At 56.8% G+C, this 22,921-nt stretch overlaps 1 protein-coding gene across 1 annotated transcript; it reads left to right on the top strand.

The window, feature by feature from the left end:
* Positions 1-2,696: 2,696 nt before the first annotated feature.
* On the top strand, positions 2,697-10,193 carry TENT5B (terminal nucleotidyltransferase 5B). Its single transcript, XM_065857375.2, has 2 exons — positions 2,697-3,081; positions 6,787-10,193. The coding sequence occupies exons 1-2, from the start codon at positions 2,905-2,907 to the stop codon at positions 7,804-7,806; spliced, it is 1,197 nt and encodes a 398-aa protein (XP_065713447.1). The 5' UTR covers positions 2,697-2,904; the 3' UTR covers positions 7,807-10,193.
* The last annotated feature ends 12,728 nt before the right edge of the window (positions 10,194-22,921 follow it).

The following is a 22,921-nucleotide window of genomic DNA, read 5'->3' as shown; positions in this document are numbered from 1 at the left end:
GGGTGACACTGCGTGACGCTGGTGGCTCTGGGAGAAGGGCTTGGTCCCTCCTGCTTGCTCAGGGAGGTGACACACACCCTGCGTAAATGCGGGTGGGACAGAGCCGGTCCCAGGCGGGTCAGGGAGTCCCCCAGGTCTCTCATCACCTCCAGGCTGGGCTGTCACAATCCCCAGCTCCTCCAACCCTTTCCCCCCACGATGGGCGCTCAGGGCTGAAAAAGGTCCCAAATGTCTCTGCTCAGATGGGGGGGCTCAACCTGCACCCCCAGCCGCCCTCCCCGCAGCCCCTGCGGCTCTCCAGCCCCATTGCTCCCCACGCACACGCCGGGGGGGGTCCCAGCTCCTCCCCAGCCGATTTCCCGGCAGGGCGAAGCCGGTGTCCCCGGGCACAGCTGGGACGCTGCCAGCCCCACATCCACGGGGACAGTGGGGTCACGGCATCCCCAAGTCTCTGGCCCACCATACACCCCCAAAAGGGGCTTTAGAACCCTTGTGCCATCACCCAGGCGGCAGGATCCGCCCGAATTTCACTCCAAGATGGTGATTATGCCTTAATTGCCAACAAAACAACCAAACGCAGCCGGGGCTGGCCCTTGCTGAGCTGGAAGGAAATGGCCGTGGTGCCATTCCCGCACCGGCTGTGCTGCCGGCAGCTCTTTGGGGTAATCGTTTGGTGATGGATGTTAACGAGCAGCTCAGCTAGTCCGGCCCGAGCGCGTCAGCTCTTTTTAATGAGCCCGTGTCTTCTCCAGAGCAATGAGCCTGCCTGTCCCTCTCGGCCCCAGCAGCACCTGCGTGTGTCCCCTGGCTCGTCACCAGGCCACCGGCTCGTCCCCAAGGATCTACAGCGCCTCGTTCATCCCTTCGGCTCCACAGCCGCATCCTGTCCCATCACGCAGGGACGGTGCTGGGATCCCCCCCACCGCCCTGCCCGCGGGGTGCTCAGCACCCAGCCAGCCCCTCCTCCCGCACCCAAATCCCCCCGCCAGACCCTGGGTTGGAATGGTGGGGCGGATCTCGATCCCTAAAGCCATTTGGCCCCTCTCAGTCTCTTGGGAAACTCTTCCTGGTGCAGTTGTTTTGCCGACAGGATCAAAGGGTTTTGCAATGGGAGGTGGCTGCCTGATTTTTTATCAAGTTACTTGGAAAATCACTTTCTGGCAGGGCGGCCCTCCCCCCGCTCCCGATTCGGAGCCTCGTGGGGCGTCACCAGGAGCAGCGTTTAATCCCAATGGAGATGCCTGGTGGAATTGCTCCAGAGAGCGAAACTCCATGGCATGAGGAGCCTCCCCAGCACACAATACCCCTTGGGCTGTTGGTGCAACGTGTGGGGAAGAATTCAGAGGAAACCAGTGATTGGGGGCACCCCAGGACCTGCTCTCCCCTCAAACCCCAGCTAGGGGTGCTCCTAAACACCCCATTTCCCCCCAAAACCAAATCTCCCCATCAGTCTTTCCGTAGCCAACCCCAGCTTCCAGTGGAACATCCCTGGGACACGGCAGGGGACAAAGCACTGCCATCGAGCCTCAGCTTCAGAGACGGACTTTGGAGCCTGGGAGAGTTTTGCAGTCGCCTCCCTGAGATTATGTGCCCCAAGTTGGGGGCCTGGGGGTTTTCAGGTGCTACTCTTGCAATAAACGCTTGCAAGAGTGTAAGAGTAAACCAGTGCTGGCTTGCTCTGTGGCAGGGCACGTGGCTTTTAAGCATGGATCCGAGCTCCAAGCAGGAACGGAGCAAATGGAAGTGGAGGCTGCAGATGCAGATCCTGGCGCTGTGCCCGTCTGTCCATGGGACCGTGGGGCATTGGGCCGTGGCTCGGCGGGGAGGGGCCTCCTGGAAATGTCTGCAGGGTTAAATACTGTGGAGAAATGAGCTCTTTAAAGTGATGGGAATTGTTGGGATGAAAGGAAATGGGCGGCCAGCGGCTGGGGACACGGCTGGGGACACGGCTGGCCTGGGGAGGAGGCGGTGGCCTGGCCAGTGCAGGGCCATGCGGTGGGTTTTAGAGGCTGGAGTTGAATTTCTGAGGCTGGGAGCACCCGACATCAGCCTCCCCAGCTGGTGGGCTCTGTCACCCTGGGGTGTCACTCTGTGATGTGACCCTGTGTGTCCTGACTGTGGGAGCTCCCTGCAGCTGGTGGGTGCGGTGGGTCCCTGGGGTGGGGACAGAGGCTGGGGACAGAGGGCCCTGGGGTGGGGGGTGTCCAGCTGGGGGGCACCGGGCTGTTGGGGTGCCAGGCCATGTTGTATCAATGAGGTACCAGGGAACAGGGCATCAACGGGGCATGAATGGGGCATCAATGTGGCATCCACGTGGCATCAATGTGATATCAACGGGGCATGAATGGGGCATCAATGTGGCATCAATGGGGCGTCACTGGGGTGTCCCTCGGCTGTCCCTTTAACACTCGCCCTGTCTCGACCAATCAGCGCCGGGATTCCCGCACGCAGTACATCGCTCCGGAGGGGCGGGGCTCCACCGGTCTGTCCCGCCCCCTCCAGCCTTCGCCCCTCCTCCTTCGTACTCCCTCCTCTGATTGGCGTCCATCCCAGCTCCAGCCTTCACCCTGAGCCTATGAAAGCGCCGGAGTGGCGGCTGAGCCGGGCCACGATTGGCGGCTGGGCCGGGCCAATGGGGGCGCGGCCGGGGGCTCTATATAAGGCGGCGGCGGGCGCGGGGCAGCGCAGCGCTCAGCGTAGCCGGTGGCGGGCGGGGAGCGGCGCGGGCCGGTTCGTCCGTTGTAGCGTCTCTTTCGGGCACCGACCGCGCCTCCCCGCCTGCGCCCCGCGGGACCCTCTTGTCTCAAACAGCTTTTTTTTTTTTGTTATTATTATTTTTTTTTCCTCCCGGCCCTTCCGGGTGACTCGGGCTCCTCTTCCGGCGCGTTCGGGCTGCGGGGGGCGATGCTGGTGGCGGAGGCCGCGCCCGCTCCGGGCCCTGCGGAGAAACTCGGCGAGCGCTTCAGCGTCCTGACGTGGGAGCAGGTGCAGCGGCTGGACCAGATCCTGGGCGAGGCCGTGCCCATCCACGGCCGCGGGAACTTCCCCACGCTCTCGGTGCGGCCCCGGACCATCGTCCAGGTGAGGCCCGGGGCGGGCAGGCCTGGGTAGGCCTGAGTGGCTGGGGGGGGTACAGGCCGCGCTTCGCCCCGTCGTTGGACTCTGCCCCGCTGCCGTGGGGGTCAGGGAGAAAATAAAACTGCTGAGGCGGCGGTAACCGGCCCGCTGGGCTCCGAGCCAGCCCCGCCGGGCTCCGGGCAGAGCTCCCGGCCGGGTGCGGGTCCCCCCGGGGGGGCTGGGGCTTTAAAAACCGGGTGGAGGTGCGGGGGCCCCCATCGTTCTGCAGGTGCTGGGTGCTCGGTTGGCCCCGGTTCCTGGTGCTGGAGGTGTCGGTGGGGCTGGCAGGTGCCTCCCTTCTGTTCTGCTGCAGTTTTAGCAGAAATGTTTAAATCTGGAAGGAGCCTCCTCTAGAAAAGAGCCGCATGCGTGTAGAACTCATGCCTGATCCCTGGAGCCGCTGCGACTTGTGCTGTGGATCCCTGCTTGGCTTCATCCCATCCTGCCTTTCTCCTTTTGGGGTGATTTAGTGCCCAGGGAGCTGTGAGATGGGGGTGGGCAGAGCAGAAAAGGCTTTTTGGAGCTGCTTCCATGAAATGGCTCCATGCTGGGGACGTGATGGGCTTGTGCGTTGTAGGAGGTGGTTATTAATTTAAATGCTGGATCAGATGTCGGTGTCCTTTGATTCTTGTCACACTGACTGTACCCTCCAGAGTCTGCTGAAGACTCCGTCTTGTTGAAGAGTTCCTGTTAGTTTAACCATAAAGTAATAACAGTGTTTAATATTAAACTAACAATGTAGTTCAAATAAGCTGATGCATATTCATGTTTGGGAGGCAACTTCATTCCTCAGTAATGACTCATCAAATATAAAATCGGGCATGTTAGCTTCTAATTAAAAAGACTATTCACAAAGCCAAAACCAAACTGTCTTTCACAATAAACTAATCACTGGGATTCTGAAGCCTCAGCTGCTTGAGGAATATTTGTGCTTAAGCCTGAAAACACAGAAAGGTGACATTTGGAAAACTCGGCTGTACGAAAGCCTCAGCTGATTTTTGAATTCCTCGAGTTCCTGCTGCATCTGTTGAGGGCAGAAGTGCTAAATCTTGGCTGCTAAAGCTTTAAACTGAATGACAGCTCAGAGCTACCGTCAGGACACTGCCCTTGGGTTGTGCCAGGCCGGCGTTAAGGGGTTTACACCAGCGCTGTTAAAATCCCAGCGCGGTGCGGCATCAAATGTTCCACCACTTCTTACTGTTTAGTTCCATAAAACCGAAGCATTTTGGTGTCGGAGCTGCTGAAAAGGATGTTGCCACTAGCAACTTCAAACACTAAATAACTGAGGGCTGTAATTCTGACCAGCCACACTGGCAGACCCTGTATTTAGGGCTGACTAATGTGAAGCAAGTAACCTAAAAGGCACTTATTTATTGCCTGCCTGCTGTTGTGGGAGGTGGGAAGCGGCAGGTCAGGGTTTGCGCGCGCCGGGCTGTCAGGCTCAATTATCTGAACCACACGTAACGTGAGGTGCTGCTTTAGGAAGCAGGTCAGCAGCTGGCTAACCCTCGAAATATCCACCCCTCGGGGAAAACACGTACTGAACCCACCGGCGGCAGCTGGGAGATGCGCTTCAGCTTGAGACGGGTTGGCTGAAGCTTCCTGTCCTTGGGGAAGCAGCGAGGCTGGAAGTTTTTGTGGTGATTTGGGACAAAACTGACTGAAGTAGCTGGATTTTCTTATCCTTTTTTCTGGATACATCTCGTATGGGTGGAACTGTGAGCCTGAGGAGCTCCAGTAAGTCTGAAGCTTATGGGTCTGAAATGCTGCAGATCCTGAGCCAGGCCCAGAAAGGGGTTAAGCAGCTGCTCTTTGGGGTTAGGAAATTAATCTGGGATGGGATCTTCTCCAAGCACTGCTCCCAGCTCTGCATCTAACGCTTTTCTGACCTATATCTTGTCTTGCTCTAAGCCTAATAACACAAAACCCTTAACGCCACAAGTAGCGCTGGAGCCGTGCCTTGGGTGAGTGGATCAGTTGGCATCACTGCACACCAGGAACTCCCTTGGATCCACTGCCTGGGATTTGTTCTGTGTGGGGAAATAACCCAGTGTCTCTTTTAGGAGTAAATTCAGTTTTCAGGCTGTCTCCCTGGCTGGGTTGGATGTGCTGGTGGGGACCTGGGATGGTGAACTGTTGTGTGACATGACACTGTCACCACTGGGCTGGCCAGGAGCCTGGGTGTGTTTCTAGTCTGAGCAGCAACAGCTCATGTCAAGGAGTAATAGGGGAAACGCCAGCAGAGAAGCTGCATCGTGAGACTTATTGTGTTTAAAAATGTGCATTGTTTGGTACCAAGATATAGTCTGTTTGCACCTTGGGGTGGCAGGAGCTTGGTAGCGTGGTGTCTTAGCTTGGTCACCCAGCGGTCTGTGGCACACTAAGGGTTCCTTACTGCTGTCTTTCCCCTTTGTTTATTAATTCTTCTAAACAAACCTCACGGAGGGGCAGTTTTGTAGCTGCTGCGACTCGCTGGAGCTCCAACGCTCCGTGTCCCCAGAGCTGCCTGCTCAGGGCCGTGTCAACCACGCAGGAGTCGCAGCCCCTCTGATGAGGTTTGGAATTCTACTCTCAGACCGGGACAACCTCACAGGGCTGAGCAGCCCAGTCAAACTGGCTCCTAGGGATATAATTTGTGTGTTTGTATCCCAAGCTTTGGCTCTTTCAAGCTCTAACCTTGCTTCAAGCACCGGCTGAGCAGACTGGCGAGCTGGGGCACACAGGACGGCTGGTAATTGCTGGAGAGAAACATGAAAGCATGGTGAGGGATGGGAAGAGCTTCTGGTGGAAGATGGGAACTTAATCATCCTGGGATCTTTGAGCTCAGTTAAACTCAAATTATAAGCTGGTGTTCAGGTAGTTTATTTTTTGGTCTTGGGGTTATTTTGGCCTCCTGCATGTTAAGTAATCGGGCAAGTGATTCAGCTTAGCTCTGAAGGAACAAAGCTTTGGAGGCACTGGTGGGTGTGCCGGGCCTGAGCAGGCAGCATGAAAATCGCTGGAGTAACACCCGTCAGATGAAAGCTGCCTCTTGTGCTTGATAGCGTGCCAAGTTCAGCACGAAGCTCTGACACACTGGAAATTGTTAGGATACACTTACTAGTTAGGACATGAACTTGCATACGCCTGGCTGGGGCTTTTGAGCAGTTCTGGCATCTTGATTTGCATTTAATGAATCCCGACAGGCGGAGGGGCCGGCTGAAAGGCGTGAGCCACCCTGATTAAATCAACAGGGACTGCTGCAGACTGTGCTGCCGCCTTGGATTTGGAAAGGCCTTTCTGGATCGGCTGCGCTTGGCTTGGTGGCTGGAAGGTCTGGCTGCGGCTACGGGGGTGAAGGGAGCAGAGCGCACCCCAAAGAGTTCAAATAATCTCTTGGTTCTGGTGGGGGAAGGAAGGGGAGAGCAGGCAGCTGTAGTGGAAGCAGAAACAGCTGTTGATGTGCAGTAAGAGCCCTTTAATTCAGGGAAATCGGTAAGGGAGAGCTGCCCCCAGCTGCTGGCCAGACTCTGGATGTTTCCCCAAGTGACCTATTTCTGATGGATTAGCTTTTTATTTCACTGTCTGGCACTGGAGTGACCTGTAAAGCGCAGAGAGTGAATCCTCTGCCGTAACCAGGCTGCTCCAAGAACGCCTTCTTGCTTCTCACTGACTCTCTTTATATCTCAGGTTGTCCGTAGTCGCCTGGAGAAGAAAGGAATCGCAGTGCATAATGTAAGGTTGAATGGCTCAGCAGCCAGTCATGTTCTACATCAAGACAGTGGCTTGGGGTACAAAGACTTAGACCTCATCTTCGGTGTGGATCTGAAGACCGAAGATGTGTTCCAGCTGGTGAAGGACGTGGTCATGGATTGCCTTCTCGACTTCCTCCCAGAAGGTGTCAACAAAGACAAGATCACCCCCATGACTCTGAAGGAGGCCTACGTGCAGAAGCTGGTGAAGGTTTGTAACGAGACCGACCGCTGGAGCCTCATCTCGCTTTCCAACAACAGCGGGAAGAACGTGGAGCTCAAATTCGTGGACTCTCTCCGGCGGCAGTTCGAGTTCAGCGTGGACTCTTTCCAGATCATCCTGGATTCGTTTCTGCTGTTTGGGGAGTGCTCGGAGAACCCCATGGCCGAGAGCTTCCACCCCACAGTCACCGGGGAGAGCATGTACGGGGACTTCGAGGAGGCGATGGACCATCTGCGGAACAGGGTGATCGCCACGAGGAACCCGGAGGAGATCAGAGGTGGGGGGCTTCTGAAATACTGCAACCTCTTGGTGAGGGGCTTTAAGCCCAAATCGGAAGCAGATATGAAGGTGCTCCAGCGCTACATGTGCTCCAGGTTTTTCATAGACTTCTCAGACATCGGGGAGCAGCAGAGGAAGCTGGAGTGCTACCTTCAGAGCCACTTTGTCGGGATGGAGAGCAAACGATATGACTATTTGATGACCCTCCACAGGGTGGTCAATGAGAGCACGGTCTGTCTCATGGGACACGAAAGGAGGCAGACCCTGAACCTCATTGCCATGCTGGCTGTCAGAGTCCTGGCTGAGCAGAACATCATCCCCACCATCACAAACGTTACCTGCTACTACCAGCCAGCTCCTTACGTCAGCGAAATAAACTTCAACTACTATGTCGCCCACGTGCAACCCTTCCTGCCTTGCAATCAGTCCTACCCGACGTGGCTTCCCTGTAACTGAGCCAGGACAAACTTCAGGGTCTGTCCTCCGAGGTATTTCCTTGCCTTGGGGAATGGGGAGAGTGGGGGGCAAAAAGAAAAGAGGAAAAAAAAAGAACTTTCTAGAACTCTAAGCAAAGGAAACTTCCTGGACTCGAGCGCCTCGTTCCTGGGGTGGCTGGAACGAGGCCTGGCTGCTGTACACTGTGATGGGAAGTGCAGTGCGTTGGAAATGACAACTCGGACGTTTACAGGAAGACTCGATTGCTTTTTGAATCCTGGAGGGCAGGGAAACGCGAGGGGAGATTGTAGAGTTCTGCCGAGGTAGAGCTGCACTGCCCTGAAACGGATCTGAACTGGGGTTTATGTTTGTTTTAGTGCGGGAGGTGTTATGGGTGTGCAGACTTGTGGTTTCTGAAGATAGAAGCCAGAGTGGCTAATTCCTTTGATGGACCAAAGAATCCTGTTTAAGTGCCTGTAACAATATAAACACAACTGTACTGTAAACCTTAATTTTCTTTTGCAGGGGCTGACATCCCGAGAGCTCGAGTGGGGATGTCCAGAGAGCAAAACGTTTCTGTTGCGGGGTGGGGGGTCGTAAGATCATTTCGAGTAGCCTCGCGGAAGCACGGATGGGATGCGGGTTACGTGTCGCTGAGGTTTTCTGATGGCTTGGCGCCTGGGGGGGGATGAGTGACCCCATGGAAACGCCTAAAACTGGGGACACTGGGGGCGGGGGGAGAACGTGCGGAGCTTTGTGGAGAAAAGGCAGCAGGGACCTGTAGCTGAATTTACTCAAGCTCCCAAGTCTGTGGTGCCAAAATGTGGTCGTGTCCATAAACAGGGAGGCAGATCTGTCCAGGAGCCTGCCCCAGGCTGCTGCACCTAATCCTGTGTTTTCTAGGGGAATTCAAAATGCTGCTTGTATGGTTTTTTTTCGGCATGCAGTGTGGTTTTAATGCACAAAAGCTGGGTTATCTGAGGAGATGAGGCTTGTCCTTTGAAGCACAAACCAACTAGTTCACTAGTCAGTTCTACCTCCAGCTCTTGCTGTGATGGGGCTGGAGCCTGTGTCCTTCTAGGAGACAGACAGACAGACCTTTTCCAGCCTCCCGTGGCTGGAGATCTTCCCTCGGGCAGGTCCTATCTTCAAAAGCAGCTATTTCCAGCTACGTGATTCCACATGTGAGCCGCTGATAGCGTTTGAAATTCATCCTCTAGCTAGAAATTCGGCTTGGGGAGGGGGGGTGGGAAGTTGTGCAAAAGTCAGTTGGAAATAAAAACCCCAAACCTATGTGTTCTCTAAACAAACCCCCTGGAGGGTTTGGTTTTAAGTCAACCGTGGCTTTGAAGTCGTTGGGTGTCAAGAGCACAAAGGGTTTTTTCACGGGGTGCCTGGATCGCCGTGTCCCTCTGGGGAGACCATTGGCTCTGGTTTAACCACGCAGGGAGGGAGCGGCGAGCGGGTGCTCCCCGGTGCTGCTCGGTGACACCGCGGCTCCGTGGGCCCGGTGGACTCGAGTTCCTTCAACTTGGGGGTTTTTTGTTGTTTTTTTTTTGGTGACAAAACTGTAACGAATAGCTGGGCAGACAATGCTCTAATAAAAGACTTAGATCCTTGGAATGCACATAGCCAGATTGCTCCCTTTTTTGGGGTGGAGTGGGTGTAAGGGGGTTGGGGGGGAGTGATTTTTGGGGGCTTTTGGACTTAACGCAAACCAAGCAATTTACAGCTGGTCCAGCTTTGCTTCCTGTTCAGTCAGAGCTGAAGAAGTGTCACTAACGATGTAGTTACTACAGGTTTAACCACTTCCCTAGAACAGCTTTGCCTTCACGGCCGAGCTGCTGCGTCAGCTCCGCCACAGCCCCGAAATCCCTGGTGCCCGGCGCCTCGTCCCCGCGGTGGGGCTGAGATTCCCAGTGCAAGGTAAAACTGCTTTGAGATGCTGCCTTCACGGCTTCAAGGGAAGATATATATATATATATTTTCCTTGCGTTTTAACCTTCAGATGAACATAGATGGCATGTACCGTGCTTTTCTACAGGCTGCTCACCCCCTGCCCACAGCCACGTAGGCGCACTGAACTGAGATTCCCTCCTTCCCGTTACAGATGTCGAGATTCCCGACAGGGCGACTTAACGTTGAGATTGCACTTTGGTTGACGGCGTGCGTGCGGTGGGACTCCTGTGAATGGGTTGAATCTGAGTTTTTCTAGACCTTGCAGTGATACTGTGCTGCCTCCTGTGAGGGGCAATTGCAAGATTCCGGTAGCTTGAATGACACTTGATTTTTTTGGTTTAAATGTCTTTTTTTTTTTCCTACACCTGTATCACTTGTCATGCGATGGGCTTGACATAGACTCACTAGATTCTTTAGAATCTGTTACAAATAAATACAGTGTATTCAAATTGGTTGGGTTTCTTGTTTGCTTCTCTCCGGGCGGCGTGCTGGGGGACTCTGCTCCCATTAAGAACCAGTATCTGAACCCACTGGTCTGGAGAGGTACGAGGTGCGATCCTGGGTCTGGACCTGCCCGAGGCTCCTTGGTCCCTCAAACCGAAACAGCAGTTGTGAAGCGGTTGGCGGCTGAGGGAGGTTTCTATTTATAACACTGGTTTTTAGTGTTGTGTTTTCCTGGTTGGGGAGGCGGCCCCTTGGTGTCCACCCAAGGTCCCTGTGGGAACGGGTTGGGAGACTCCCATGCCTGGCTTTCCATGTTGTTCTCATCAGGTTGCTTGAGTAATGAATATTAACTGATTTTGTGTAGCTGACCCACCTGCAAAGCGGTTCCCCTTGGGAAGGGGAGGGAGAGCGGCTCCGGAAGGTTTATGTCCCAAAGAACCCCCTTGAATCTGCGGATGTCGGGGCTCCCCCCGCTCTGTCCGCCCTCCAGCCTTGGGTGAGGTTTCCCTTCCCCTGCTGAGCGACAGGCGGTTCTGGTTCCACTGCACCCACCCAGCGCAGGACAAACCTGCTGACTCTGCATCTCCGCATTTCACAGTCTGGGCCGAGCTCCCCTCTGCCAGCAGGTTTGGGTGGTTGCTGCTGGGCCAGCACCACACGAGGCCGTGTCCCTGTCACCCGTTGAGCAGCGTTGTGCTCTCACGGGGCTGATGTCTCTAAACCAGTTGGCAGCCGTACGTGATGCTCGATTCTCGCTGGCACGCGACCCAGCGCGAAGCTTCTGCCTTTCCCGAGCGTCTTGCCCATGGGAGCGGCTCTCGAATATCTGCTTAGTTTGTCAGTTGTCTCCTCGGTGCCAGCGGTGGGGACTGTCCGTGCTCTGGTGAATAAGCTGCCTCTGGATTTGTGATCCTGAGCAGAGCAGCAAAAGCCCTGACAGAGTCGGCTCGTCATTGTTGGAGCGGATCAGGGAACACAAAGGGACATTCGTGGAAAGTACTGGTTGTGATCAGAAAGGAGCTATTAATGTTTACCGCTGGGATTTGGATCCCTCTTTTGTTAATTGTCAAATAAAAAAACATAACAAAACCATATATTTTTTTTCCATAGCCTGTAGTCTGTCGTTATTTTTCCTCTTTGAACGGAGGGTGACGGACAATCAGGTTGTGCCCGAGTGACTGGTGCGTGGGATTTGGACTCTAATGGGGGTGTTGGTGTGTGCTGGGTGTCTCAGGGCTCCTCTCAGGTTTGTGCTGGGGTGGCTGTGGCTCTACCCCATCGATTCCTTCTCTTTAGACCCCAGTGTTGTACCCAGACCTGGGCCCAGCTGGGTCAGGACCGGAGAAGCCCACACTGTGTGTGAGCGCAGCCCATGCCCGGCAGCGCCTCTGCAAAGGGCTGGTGAGCGATCGATGTCTTGAGATGCATCCAAAAAGCATTCACTTATATCAGCTTGATCACTTCCAGGGCTCGCGATGCAGGGTTTACAGCTGCAGACTGGCTGTTCTCCTGGGAGGATGGCTGGCCGAGCTCCAAAATCACTGAAACGGCAGGAATTCGACTTGAATCTGCAGAATGCAAGAAGCGTCTTGCTCCAGCCCTCCTGCTCTCAGCTCTGCTCGGTCTGTTGGCTCAGCGCCGAGGGCGGCACTGTCCGCATGCAGGCGAGTAGCTAGACCCAGCCTGGCATTCTAATTGTATCCCAATCTCCCTAATTAGCCTCTGTTGTACTACGGCAGCGTTTTTGCCCGCCTGCCCTCTTCCTCGGTAGCCGCTCGGGCAGCGCGGGTGTTAACTCCGTTTGAGATCGCGCCGGATGGGAGAGCAGTCTGTCTGTGCGGCTCCTCTTGCCATTTATAGCCGTGTTTAGGCGATCCGGCACACGGACCCTTGTGCGCTGACGCCCGGTGCCAAGCACGAGACAAATGCTTCATTGATATGGACATACCGGGAGGGCAGTTTGCTCCCGGCGGGGCTGGGACGGCTGAGCTGCCGCAGGGCGGTACAAACCCCGTCCCCTCGGCCGGGAGCCGCGGAGCCTTGGGAGGGTGAAGGCCGATAGCGAGAAACGTGCAGCTTGTGCTCTGCCCTTGAACCCTCCCGTCTTATCTCCCGGCTGCTGCAAGTTCTGCTTCAGGTTTTTGTATTACAAATAGGATTTAGCTCGTGTTAGAGCTGCTGTGGAGGCCGAGCGTTCCAAAGGTGGTTTTTTCGTTGTTCTGCGCATGGGGCATTTGTGCTGTTTAGCTCCAAATGCAGTTTACCTTTTGTAAGGCAGGGAGGCACAGCGGGAAGCTCCGTGAATCCCTGTGTCAGCCACCTTCCCCACCTCTGACTTCTTCCATCCAGCCTGGAATTGGCAGCTCAGGCGTCCCCGTTCCTCCCGAGCCACCGCACCAAGAGACCGGCTTGTGCTGAGCCTCCCGCTCCCCACACCCCCGTGTGCTGCTACAGGAGCCAACGCCGGCTCCTTGTGTTCCTGCTCTTCCCTGCTGCTTCTCTCCCACCAGCTCAGCAGCCGGTGGGAGCCGCACGTGTGCCGGGCGCCGACTCCGGCTCGACTGCGGTCGCTTTGCAGTTCCCTCGCCTTGGGTGGATCCCCATGCCCAGCCACCCATTTCCAGCTTGTAGAAACTTGATGGCTCTGACAAATTTGATGGAAATCATCCGCTGGCATCCCAAGTTATTAAGGAGAGTGACTGACAGGTGCTGTGAAGTCATGTTTTCTTCGGAAAGGAGGGGAAAAGAGAGTCAACCTGTAGCCTCAAGCTGTTGCACAACGAGCTGTGAGATGGGACGGGGGTTCTTGTACCCTCTTAGCCCAGTGTCCTGCTGAGGGGAAATAATGGCATTTCTAGGAGAGAACAGAACTTGTAGGTGGGCCCGTGGTTCTGGAGATGGGCGTTAGGCTGGAGCGGTGCCCGGGGAGGCGCAGGGCGATGTGTAACGTGCTCTTGTTCCTCATACAAGTGAGAACTTGCATTTTTCACTCCTAAGAGCTCCCATCGTTTTCTCCAGGGTGTCAGAGTTGAGTATGGAAGGGCCGTTCCCACCTCTCCTTCCCAGCCAGGAGCTTTCTCTTGGGTGACACGTGGGGACGTCCCTCTTGGGGGTAGCGCCGCGCTGCTTGGGGCTCAGCCGATGGTGCTGGGGTGGTTGATCATTGCCCTCTCCTGCCACCGTGCCATATTTACCCTGCTTATCTCGCCGCTATCAACCCCCAATTTCAGCAGGAGCGGTGTCGCTCTGCCTTCAAAGGAAAAGCCACCAAGCAGCGCCTTCCCTGGGGTGCTTGCCTGCCCTATATTTTTGCCTTGTAATCCAAGGAGGGGCTGGACGCAGGACACCCCTCCAGCCTCCTCCCTTCCCCCTGTAACCACCCGGCCGGCGTGGCTGGAACAGCTGATTACTTTAAGCATCCCTCTGCTAATATACAATTACAGGTCGCTTGGGCTTGAAATCCTAGGTAAATCCGCATGGCCGCAGCGTGACTCACCTAACTACTGCTCCCTAATGAAGCCTGGATGCATTCCTTAAAGACTGGACATCATGTTAACATGCTACTTACTAACCATCCTTTTCAAATATCACCCGAGTAACGAGTTCGGCTGGTTTCTTCCCCTGCTCCTCCTCCCCAGCAGCTCTTCGTGGTCCCTCCATACTCTGATCGCAAAGGCTGAGCGTTGTCCCCCTTCACGGAGAGGTTTGCTTGCTGCCGTGATGGGACACGGGAGGAATCGGTCCCCGAAAGGATGATTATCTGCGCAGGGTGTTGTAGCTGAGATCGTGATGGTTGGACTTGATGATCTTGAGGGTCCAAAGTGATTCTATGAGCAGTGCTGCCATCCTGGAAGGCTGAAAGAAACACCCTGATTGTGGATGGTGGGAAGACAGGAGAGATAAAGCCCTTCCCTATGGTGACAACAACCTGCGAGGGACCGTGGAGTCATAGAATGGAATCACGGAATCATTTTGGTTGGAAAAGACCCCCAAGATCATCGAGTCCAACCGTAACCCACCCCTGGCACTGCTCCATGTCCTGAGAATCTCATGTCCGTCTGTCCAGCCCTCCAGGGATGGTGACTCCAGCACCGCCCTGGGCAGCCTGTTCCAATGCCCCACAGCCCTTTGGGGAAGAAATCGTTCCTAAATCCAACCTCAACCTCCCCTGGTGCAACTTGAGGCCGTTTTCTCTGCTCCTGGCGCTTGTTCCTGGGGAGCAGAGCCCGACCCCCCTGGCTCCAAGCTCCTTTCAGGCAGTTCAGAGATCAGAAGGTCTCCCCTCAGCTCCTGTTCTCCAGCTGAACCCCCAGGTCCCTCAGCTGCTCCCATCAGACCCGTGGAACACGTGTGTCCTTCTCTGCAGCTTCGAGGTTGCTCCTACCACAAACCTGAGGGCTTTGTGCCGTGCCCTCCCCAAGAAGGCCACCTTCAAACCCAACCTGCTCATTCAGGGCTGGATGCTGCTATTCCAGCTCACTCTTGGCAGGTGCTGCCCGTGACGGAGGGCGCAGAGCGACGTAAGAACATCCTCACTGCTGCCCCACGTCACGGGTGACCTGCCCATGGGAGGGGCCGGGTCCCCTCCACCTCCATTAACGCCCAGGGAATTGGAGTTGGGTGGCTTTGCTAATAGCAATAATTGCCCGGTAGTTGTTGAGCCGATGATTTGTTTCATCCAGGCAGGCTGCCTTACGTCCAACCTCAACCCCGGGGCCATCCCGGGCTGCGCGGATGAGAGACCGCAGGGACGAGCTGCTTCCCAGCCAGCTCCCAGCTGGATGAACGTGGTTTATCTGGTGCCAAAACCGAGCCCTATCTCTTGGTCATCCCTCCAGTTCCTTATCTGGAGGCACCTCTTTCTTCACTCCTTGCGATGGGGAGAATAAAAGAGATATTTAAGGCTTTTGTGGGACCACAGGGGAAAGCAAGTTTTCAAATCTGGCTTTGTGCGTGCCATGCTCGCTGCTGCCTCACCGTCCCGCCCCAGCGATAGGGACAACGGCTTTTTGGCTGGAATAAAGGAAATTCCCGGTGTATGGAAACCAGGATGCTCCTGGGATCGCTGCTTTTCCCTGCAGCACAACCAGCCCCCAGTGGTTCCCTGCAGCACCAGGTAAGTGCAAAACCCCCCAGCAGTCGCGAAGAACCAGGACCTGCATCCCGGAGAGGTGACGGCAGATGCTGCTGGCCCCGGTGCGCCAGGAGCCTCCACACGGGCTGGGCTGCAGGGTCCATCTCCCCCACGGCAGCTGATGCCAAAGGGAGACCCAAGGGTGCTGCGGGGTGTTCGGGTACCAAGGTTGGTGTTTGTGGGCAGGGGGGAGCTGCTCCGCTCCCCGGTTTACGGCACAGCTAAGACACTGGAGCTCCTTGGCCGTCGCATGGGTGGGAGGATGCAGCCTCATCCTCCAGCCTAAACCTTCAAAAGCTGGGATTACCAGTGTTATCCTATAACTGAGGAAATCCACCCTCTCATTGCCCCAGCAGCGGCTGCTGCCTCGTTCCCTTTCCTCCTGTCTTCTCAGGGGGGCGTCTGCCGCTCCCCGTGTCCCCCCAAATCTCAGCAGCCGTTGTTCTGCCCCACAGCCCGGGTCTGTCCCGGCTCCTGCTGTGCCCATGCTGGGGGACACGCAAACCTCTCCGCACAGGGATGCTCCCACACCGGGTTTGCTCTGTCCCTGTGGAAAAGGAAGTTGCTGAGACGCTCGAGGAGCTCGGCTGACAGAACCCCCCCGTCCCCATGCCAGCTGCTCCCCTGCCCGTCTGCAGCCCGTGCTGCTCCCGCGTGTGAATTAGAGCTGCAAGCAGCTGCTCTGGCGCATCTCGCTGGATTAATGGGGTGAAAGGAGGTGCTGCAGTGGAGCCCTGTGAATAGAGAGAGTACCCAGGGAGGAGGTGATGGTTTTCACAGCATCCCAGAATGTCAGGGGTTGAAGGGCCCTGGAAAGCTCATCCAGTGCAATCCCCCCATGGAGCAGGAACACCCAGCTGAGGTTCCACAGGAAGGGGTCCAGGCGGGTTTGAATGTCTGCAGAGAAGGAGACTCCACAACCTCCCTGGGCAGCCTGGGCCAGGCTCTGCCACCCTCACCCCCAAGTTTCTTCTCATATTCAAGTGGAACCTCCTGTGTTCCAGTTTGCACCCATTGCCCCTTCTCCTATCACTGGTTGTCACCCAGAAGAGCCTGGCTCCATCCTCCTGACACTCACCCTTTATATATTTATAAACATAAATGAGGTTTTATACTGAAGGAGGGAGATTCAGGCCAGACATAAGGTGGAAATTGTTGCCCTGCGGGTGGTGAGAGCCTGGCCCAGGTTCCCAGAGAGGTGGTGGATGAACCATCCCTGGAGACATCCCAGGCCAGGCTGGACGGGGCCCCGTGCGGGCAGGATGGGCTGGAGCGGGGTGGGGTGTGAGGGGACCGTCACCCTCCCCAACCAGCTCTGGGAGTCCCCGTGCCGTGTGTCACACCCAGAGACCTTTTAATTGTCCCCTCCCAGGACACGGGCTGGAAAGAGGAGGTGATGAGACACTGGGTGCCTTATGAGCCCCATGTGCCCGAGTCCTCTCCAGCTGCCGTGTGTCCCCAGTGGCCCTGCCAGCAGCACCAGCTCCGTCCCACCAAGTGCTGTGGGATGAGGTGAGCCCAGGAACCCCCCGTGTCTCTGAAACCCCCCATCGTCTGCACCACCACCACGGCACCAGAACCCCGCAAAAGCCACAGCAGGGCTGGGTTATTTGCTCTCAGTGGACTGTTTGAATTTCTCCCGGTGACCCTGCCGTTCAGGCTCCCCTGGCTGGAGCAGAGCGAGAGGACAGGTAATAAATCCCCCTTGCTCTGCCCTGCTCTGCAGGTGTTCCGAGATCACAGCACCCTCTGCGTCCTGGCTGCTTGCTCTGTGCGCAGTGCGGGAGATTGCAGCCGTTTGGCGTTATTTGTGTACATAACTTCGGGGTTATCAAAGCGCCTAGGAGAGGGAGATAGCAACATTAAACCAGCTTCTGTTTATAATGCTTTATAAGGCTAAATTGACAAGTTTCTAAAGTGCATAAGCTGCAGTGAGTGTGAACATTGTGCTTTTTCCACACTCAGCATGGGCCAACCTTGCGGCCATGCAAAGCCAAGTGATGCTTTTACCTTTCCAATTAGTTTTTTGGGGTGTATTACCACCTGCTTTAACAGGCCAGGGTGCGAGGAGGAACGTAGTGTGGTTATTTCCCACCCCAGCTGGATCTCCACACGTCCTGGCCTCGGAGTTTTCTCACCCAAACCTTCAGCAGCTTTTCTCCAGTGGAAATATCGCTTCAGCTTGGCCGAATTTTGGCAGCAAGGGGCGATCTGAGCTAAAACCCTGGGCTGAAAGTAGAGCAGGTGATGGGGGCTTGGGGGGTTGTGATCTCGGGAGCCCACGCTGCAGCTTGGGCTTAAATTTAGGACGTTTCCAGGCTTTGAGCTGACGGGAATGTCTGGAGACCACTTGAAAATTTGTTCTCAGATGTAGGAAAGACTTGAAGGATTTTAGGAAAAGGGTGAGTGGGGAAAATACAACCATATAATCTGATTCAGAGGGGTTTTGAAAGGATGGGCAGGGTTTTTGGGGGTTCGCAGCGTCCCGGTGTCCAGGAGCAAACGGAGGGAGCTGATCCAAAACCCTCGCCGGGAATGGTTCCACCTGCCACACTGGGCTGCAGATCAAACCTCGCTGACCTGCGGGGCTGACCGAAGGAGAACGGCCTCTCAGGGTTTGTTTGATGTCCCCAAGGCCGGGAAGGGACGTTCCTCAGCCTCCGACCTCCCTTTGTTCCCCGCGCTGGGCACTGTAGCGCGGAGCCCCAGCTGCGGGTGTGCTGCCCCGGCTTTTCTGCTTAGTCCTTGGTCGGGCAGGTTAAAGCTGTTGGATCTTGGTGCTCACAAGGAGTTTTCAGTGGGGTTTAGGAAGCTGCACATGGTGTGGGGGTCTGTTCTCTGGGGTTTTACAGAGGAGAGGGTGAGGATGCAATGCCAGCATCTCCCTGGGCTGGGATGGAGTGGAGGGGAGAGGATTGTCCCCCAAAAAAAGGATGGAGCAGGACCTGCTCTTGGCTCTCACAAGGCTTGGTGTGTCCTACAGCTCCGCTCCAGCGTGGGCAGGAGGTGCCAGCCAAGCCAGCATCCAAATCTCCCCACTGGGGCTTCCCCGTGCAGGGAAGGGATGGGTGCAGGAGGAGGGTGCTGGCGTCACCCACCACCGGTGGGTTTTGGTTTCAAATCTCCGTCTGTTCACCCTCCTGCCAGCATTAGCCACAAGTGAAAGAGGAATCAGCGCAGGCAGGCTGGATGTGCTCAGCCCTGGCACGTCAGCCCCCGGCCTGGCAGAACGCAGCCCCCGCAGCTCCCACGGCTGCTTTCCCAGCAGAGCCCAGCTGCGATTTCACCGCAAACCTCCCGGCTCAGCCACGGCATCGTCTCCAGCCCTGTTCCTGTATCCCCTTACCCACATCCCCTACCCGCATCCCCTACCTGATTCGCCTGCCTGCATCCCCTGCCTGCATCCCCTGCCCTCATCCCCTACCTGCATCCTCTCCCTGCAGCCCCTGTCCTCGTCCCCTACCCGCATCCCCTTACCCACATCCCCTTACCCACATCCCCTTACCCACATCCCCTCCCCGCATCCCCTACCCACATCCCCTACCCACATCCCCTACCCGCATCCCGTTACCCACATCCCCTCCCCGCATCCCCTTACCCACATCCCCTACCCACATCCCCTACCCACATCCCCTGCCCACATCCCCTCCCCGCATCCTCTCCCCGCATCTCCTACCCGCATCCCCTGCCCGCATCCCCTGCCCACATCCCCTCCCTGCATCTCCTACCCACATCTCCTACCCGCATCCCCTACCCGCATCCCCTGCCCGCATCCCCTGCCCACATCCCCTACCCACATCCCTTGCCTGCATCCCCCACCTGCGTCCCCTCCCCGCATCCCCCACCCGCAGCCATGGTCGGTAGGAGCTGGCAGAGGCCACAGCTTTGGCTTGAGCTGGTTATTTTACCCCTCAGAGAGGGGTTATCAGCACAACCGCCTTTTTCCACTCAGGGCGATAGCGGAGGAGTAGCACGGGGACGTGGCAGGTTCCTGAGGACAGAGGGACCTGTTTGCTTTGCCTCTCACAAGGTGAAGGGCAGAAAGCAGAAAAAAAGCACAGCCCCGTGTGGCTGCAGCTGCGGGAGCCACACCAGCATCAGCAAAACTTTCCATGGAAAGAACTAAAGGAGGGAGATTCAGGCTGGACATGAGGAAGGAATTGTTGCCCTGAGGGTGGTGAGAGCCTGGCCCAGGTTGGCCAGAGAGGTGGTGGATGAACCATCCCTGGAGACATCCCAGGCCAGGCTGGACGGGGCTCTGAGCACCCTGAGCTGGTGAAGATGTCCCTGTCATGGCAGGGGGGGCACTGGGGGAGCTTTAAAGTCCCTTCAACCCAAACCATCTGTGATTCTATGAAATTGCTGGCACTGGGTAATAATGCTTCACCTCTGGGACACAGCAGAGGTGACACACCTTGTCCCCATGTCCTCCAGTCGCTGTCTGGTCACCCAAGGGACCACAAGCCACCCGCCACACTGATGGGATGAGTTGCTGGTGTCCCGTGTTTGGAACGGTGGCTAATGGGACACAGACCAGGCACCACTCCACAGCCGGGGGTGATGTCGGTGTGGAGGACCCGCAGTCCCGCGGGTGTCCCTGCAGCGCGGTGCTGCCGCTCCCCGTCCCCGCGTGTCCCTCCGGTGGGTATTTTTCTTGGCAGCCCCCAGGCAGGAATGTTTCCCCGCTGCTGAGCGTAAGCGGAGGCAGGAATTGCTGGAATAGCGACAGGCTGAGTAACAGCGCTAACTTTATTCTCCGAAACAAAGGCCAGTGTCCCAGCCGCCGAGGGCTGGTCGGGCTCCCGGCGCTGGGGAGGCCAGGGCTGGGGAGCGCGGGCAGAGCCACAAATGCCGCCGCCGTGGGGGTTCCTGCCCCAAATTCCTGCCCTGGAACCCCCAGCTGTGCGCAGCTCCCACCGCAAACCCCTCTCCTGCTGCCATCAGCCAAAACTGCATTTCTAGGAGCAAACTGGGGTTGAAAAATAGCACAAAAAAGGCTGAGATTTCCTTCCAAGACCTTCAAGCAGCTTCCCAAGGCTCTTCCCTCTGCAGGTGTATTCCCAGCCCATCTCCTAGAATTTTGGGGTGTCCAAGCCCGGTGCAGACCCCCAATAACCTTGAACCCTCTGTGTGCCTGTCGCACTCTCTCTGCACCCCAGGGTGCTGTGGGATGGGGTGCTGAGCCCCTTCCAGCCCCACTGCTCCTTTCCCTGTGTGATTTCCTGGTTGCAGAGGCTGCTGAGGAGGAGGAAGGTCCCAAATCTCCCCAGAGCATCCTCGGAGCTCCGGGATGGTGTTTTCCCGTCAATAACGGTCAGGGTTTTGCATCTGAGCAGGATCCATCCCCAGTGCCGGGTGCGAGCAGCCTTCCTGCCAGGGAACAGCCTTGGCTGCGGGGCTCGGGGCAAGGCAGCGCTTTCCAAAGCAAATATTTGCACAGCACAATAACACATGGGAAAGAGCAGGGGCGTTCGCTTCCCCGGCTCCGGGGGGAGGTTCCTGGGGAGCCGGACTCGATCCCGGGGGTTTCAGCCGTGTCCTGACCTGTCCCCGTGCTGAGCTGCCCAGGTTTCGAGTCTCTTTATGCTCTGTGGGTTTGCACAAAGAGGTTTTTAGAATGGGCATCGCTCTGAGCTGGCCCTGGAAAACCCCACTGGGCACCGGCCCCAACACACTGGGGCTCCCAGCCGGCCCAGCACCCTGTGAGCACCCAGCCTGGCCTGTGCTGGTGCCTCGGCAGAGCGGCTGAGCCCGAGCACCGAGGGTCAGCGCTAATTGGGAATTAGGAGCACGGAAAGCCCCGGGGTGAGGCCAGGTTAATGGCCTGGCTGCTCCCAGCCAAGTCACCAATGCCTGGTGTGAGCTCTTCCTCCTCCTCTCCAGGAGCCATCAGATGTCCTGTAAAGGTGTCAGTCCTGCCCGTGGTCCCGCTGATTTTTTAAATCCCCGTGTCCTTTGTCGCAACGAGTCCCTCTGCCCGTGGAGCTCCCACCGTGCCCGCCCGCTGCCTAAAACCGGGGGGTAATTAGTGCATCTCCCAGGGAAAAGCCCACCTCCCCTGTCCCACCACGGCCGGGCAGCTTCAAGCCGTGTCTCAGGACGGTCCCCATGGATGATGGCGTGTCCCAAGCATGTTGTCCCTGCCATGTCCCGCTGGGGCCCCACTGGGTACCCGTACAAGCCAGGGCTTCCCCAGGGCTTCTCCATAACGGGAGCTGCTCCTGGCTCCTCTTCCCTCCTGCTCCTCTCCATAAGAGGCGAGGCGATGGCGAGAGCCGAGAGGAGCCTGCGCTTGGCTTCCCTCGGCGGATTCCTTTCCTGCCTGTCACCGACTGATATAGTCCCCGGCGTCAGCCCAGCGTCACCGTGCTGGGGGGCAGGCGTTGGGCTGACGCACCCCGGGGACGTCGCTGGGTCGCAATGCCTCGTTGTGCCCGGGGTCCCATGCAGGTCGGTGGGTGCAGCACCCTGCCCAGGGGTTATTTCCACCCGGAGAGGCTGGTGTCAGCCGCCCCACGGCACGGGGATGAGCTTGGCCATGCTGCGAGTGGGAGAGGGAAGAGAAAGGAGGGCTGTGGGTTGCTTTTCTTTCCCTTTCCTCCTTCCCTTCCTTCCTTGCTCCACTCAGCTCTGCCATCACACAACCACGGGACTCCGGGAGCTCGGGCAGCAGGACCAGCCCCGTGTGTCCCTGCGCTGCTATCGGTCATGCCCCAAAACTCCCCATTTCCAACTCTGCCAAATGAGCTTTGCTGATCGAACAAATCCACCTTGAAGTAACAGAGTCGGGAAAGTTTAGGGCTTTTTTTCCTTAAATCCCCACATCGCAGAGCGACGGCAGCATGCAGGCCCTGGCTCGGGGTGCCGAGGTTCGGGTGCCCCCTGTTTGCAGACACGCACCGACATGGGGGAAGGTGCCACGCGTGGGAACTGGAACATGCCACCATCTCACAGGTGAACACCCAGAGCTGCCCCATCTCTGGAAGGGGAGCCCCAAAACCCCGAACTCATTCATTTTGAGCATTACACCACTGCAACTTTAGGAGATCCCTGCACACAGCCCAGCGGGCAGAGCCCAGGGCCCTCCAGGTCCTCCCAGGGCAGGCAGCAGGCTGAGACGGGGTTGTGCTACAAGTAATAACTGGTGCTTTTGGCAATTAATCTCTTTAAAGCCCTTAACGAACCCTGATCAGGTTACAGGTCTCCTGTCCCACCGGATTGCCGAGGATTAGCAGGGACAGCTGAACCAAACGTGCTGGGAAGGGGTTGTCTCCCTGCGTCTCTCTGCTCTGTGCATCCCTACTGCAGGGTGGAGTGTTGGGTTTAATATTTATATATTCAATTTATTTGTATATCTATATTAAGGTTTGAAGGGGGAATCTGTTCTCGCCTCCCCCAGCCCTGCTGTCCGTGAGGTGGGAAGGGAGCAAGGCGAAACCGCTCACCCGCACCTTGCCCTTTGCTGGACACATTCTATAGCTATTTTGGGGTGCAGTCCTCTCACTGTCACCCTTTCCAGGGCTTGCTGCAGATTGGGCTGCTGTGGGTGTAGGAAAATCCCGGTGCTGTAAGGAAAAGGCTTGTGCAGGTCCTGGGATG

The sequence above is a fragment of the Patagioenas fasciata genome, chromosome 25 (genome assembly GCF_037038585.1).
Source record: "Patagioenas fasciata isolate bPatFas1 chromosome 25, bPatFas1.hap1, whole genome shotgun sequence".
Classification (NCBI taxonomy): domain Eukaryota; kingdom Metazoa; phylum Chordata; class Aves; order Columbiformes; family Columbidae; genus Patagioenas; species Patagioenas fasciata.
This window is presented reverse-complemented; position numbering and strand designations above follow the sequence as displayed.

Excerpts from the sequence above, each read along its gene's own strand:
- TENT5B (XM_065857375.2), top strand. The coding sequence starts at position 2,905 with ATGCTGGTGGCGGAGGCCGCGCCCGCTCCGGGCCCTGCGGAGAAACTC. Across the intron at positions 3,082-6,786 it reads GGCCCCGGACCATCGTCCAG|GTTGTCCGTAGTCGCCTGGA; the intron begins GTGAGGCCCGGG and ends TTTATATCTCAG.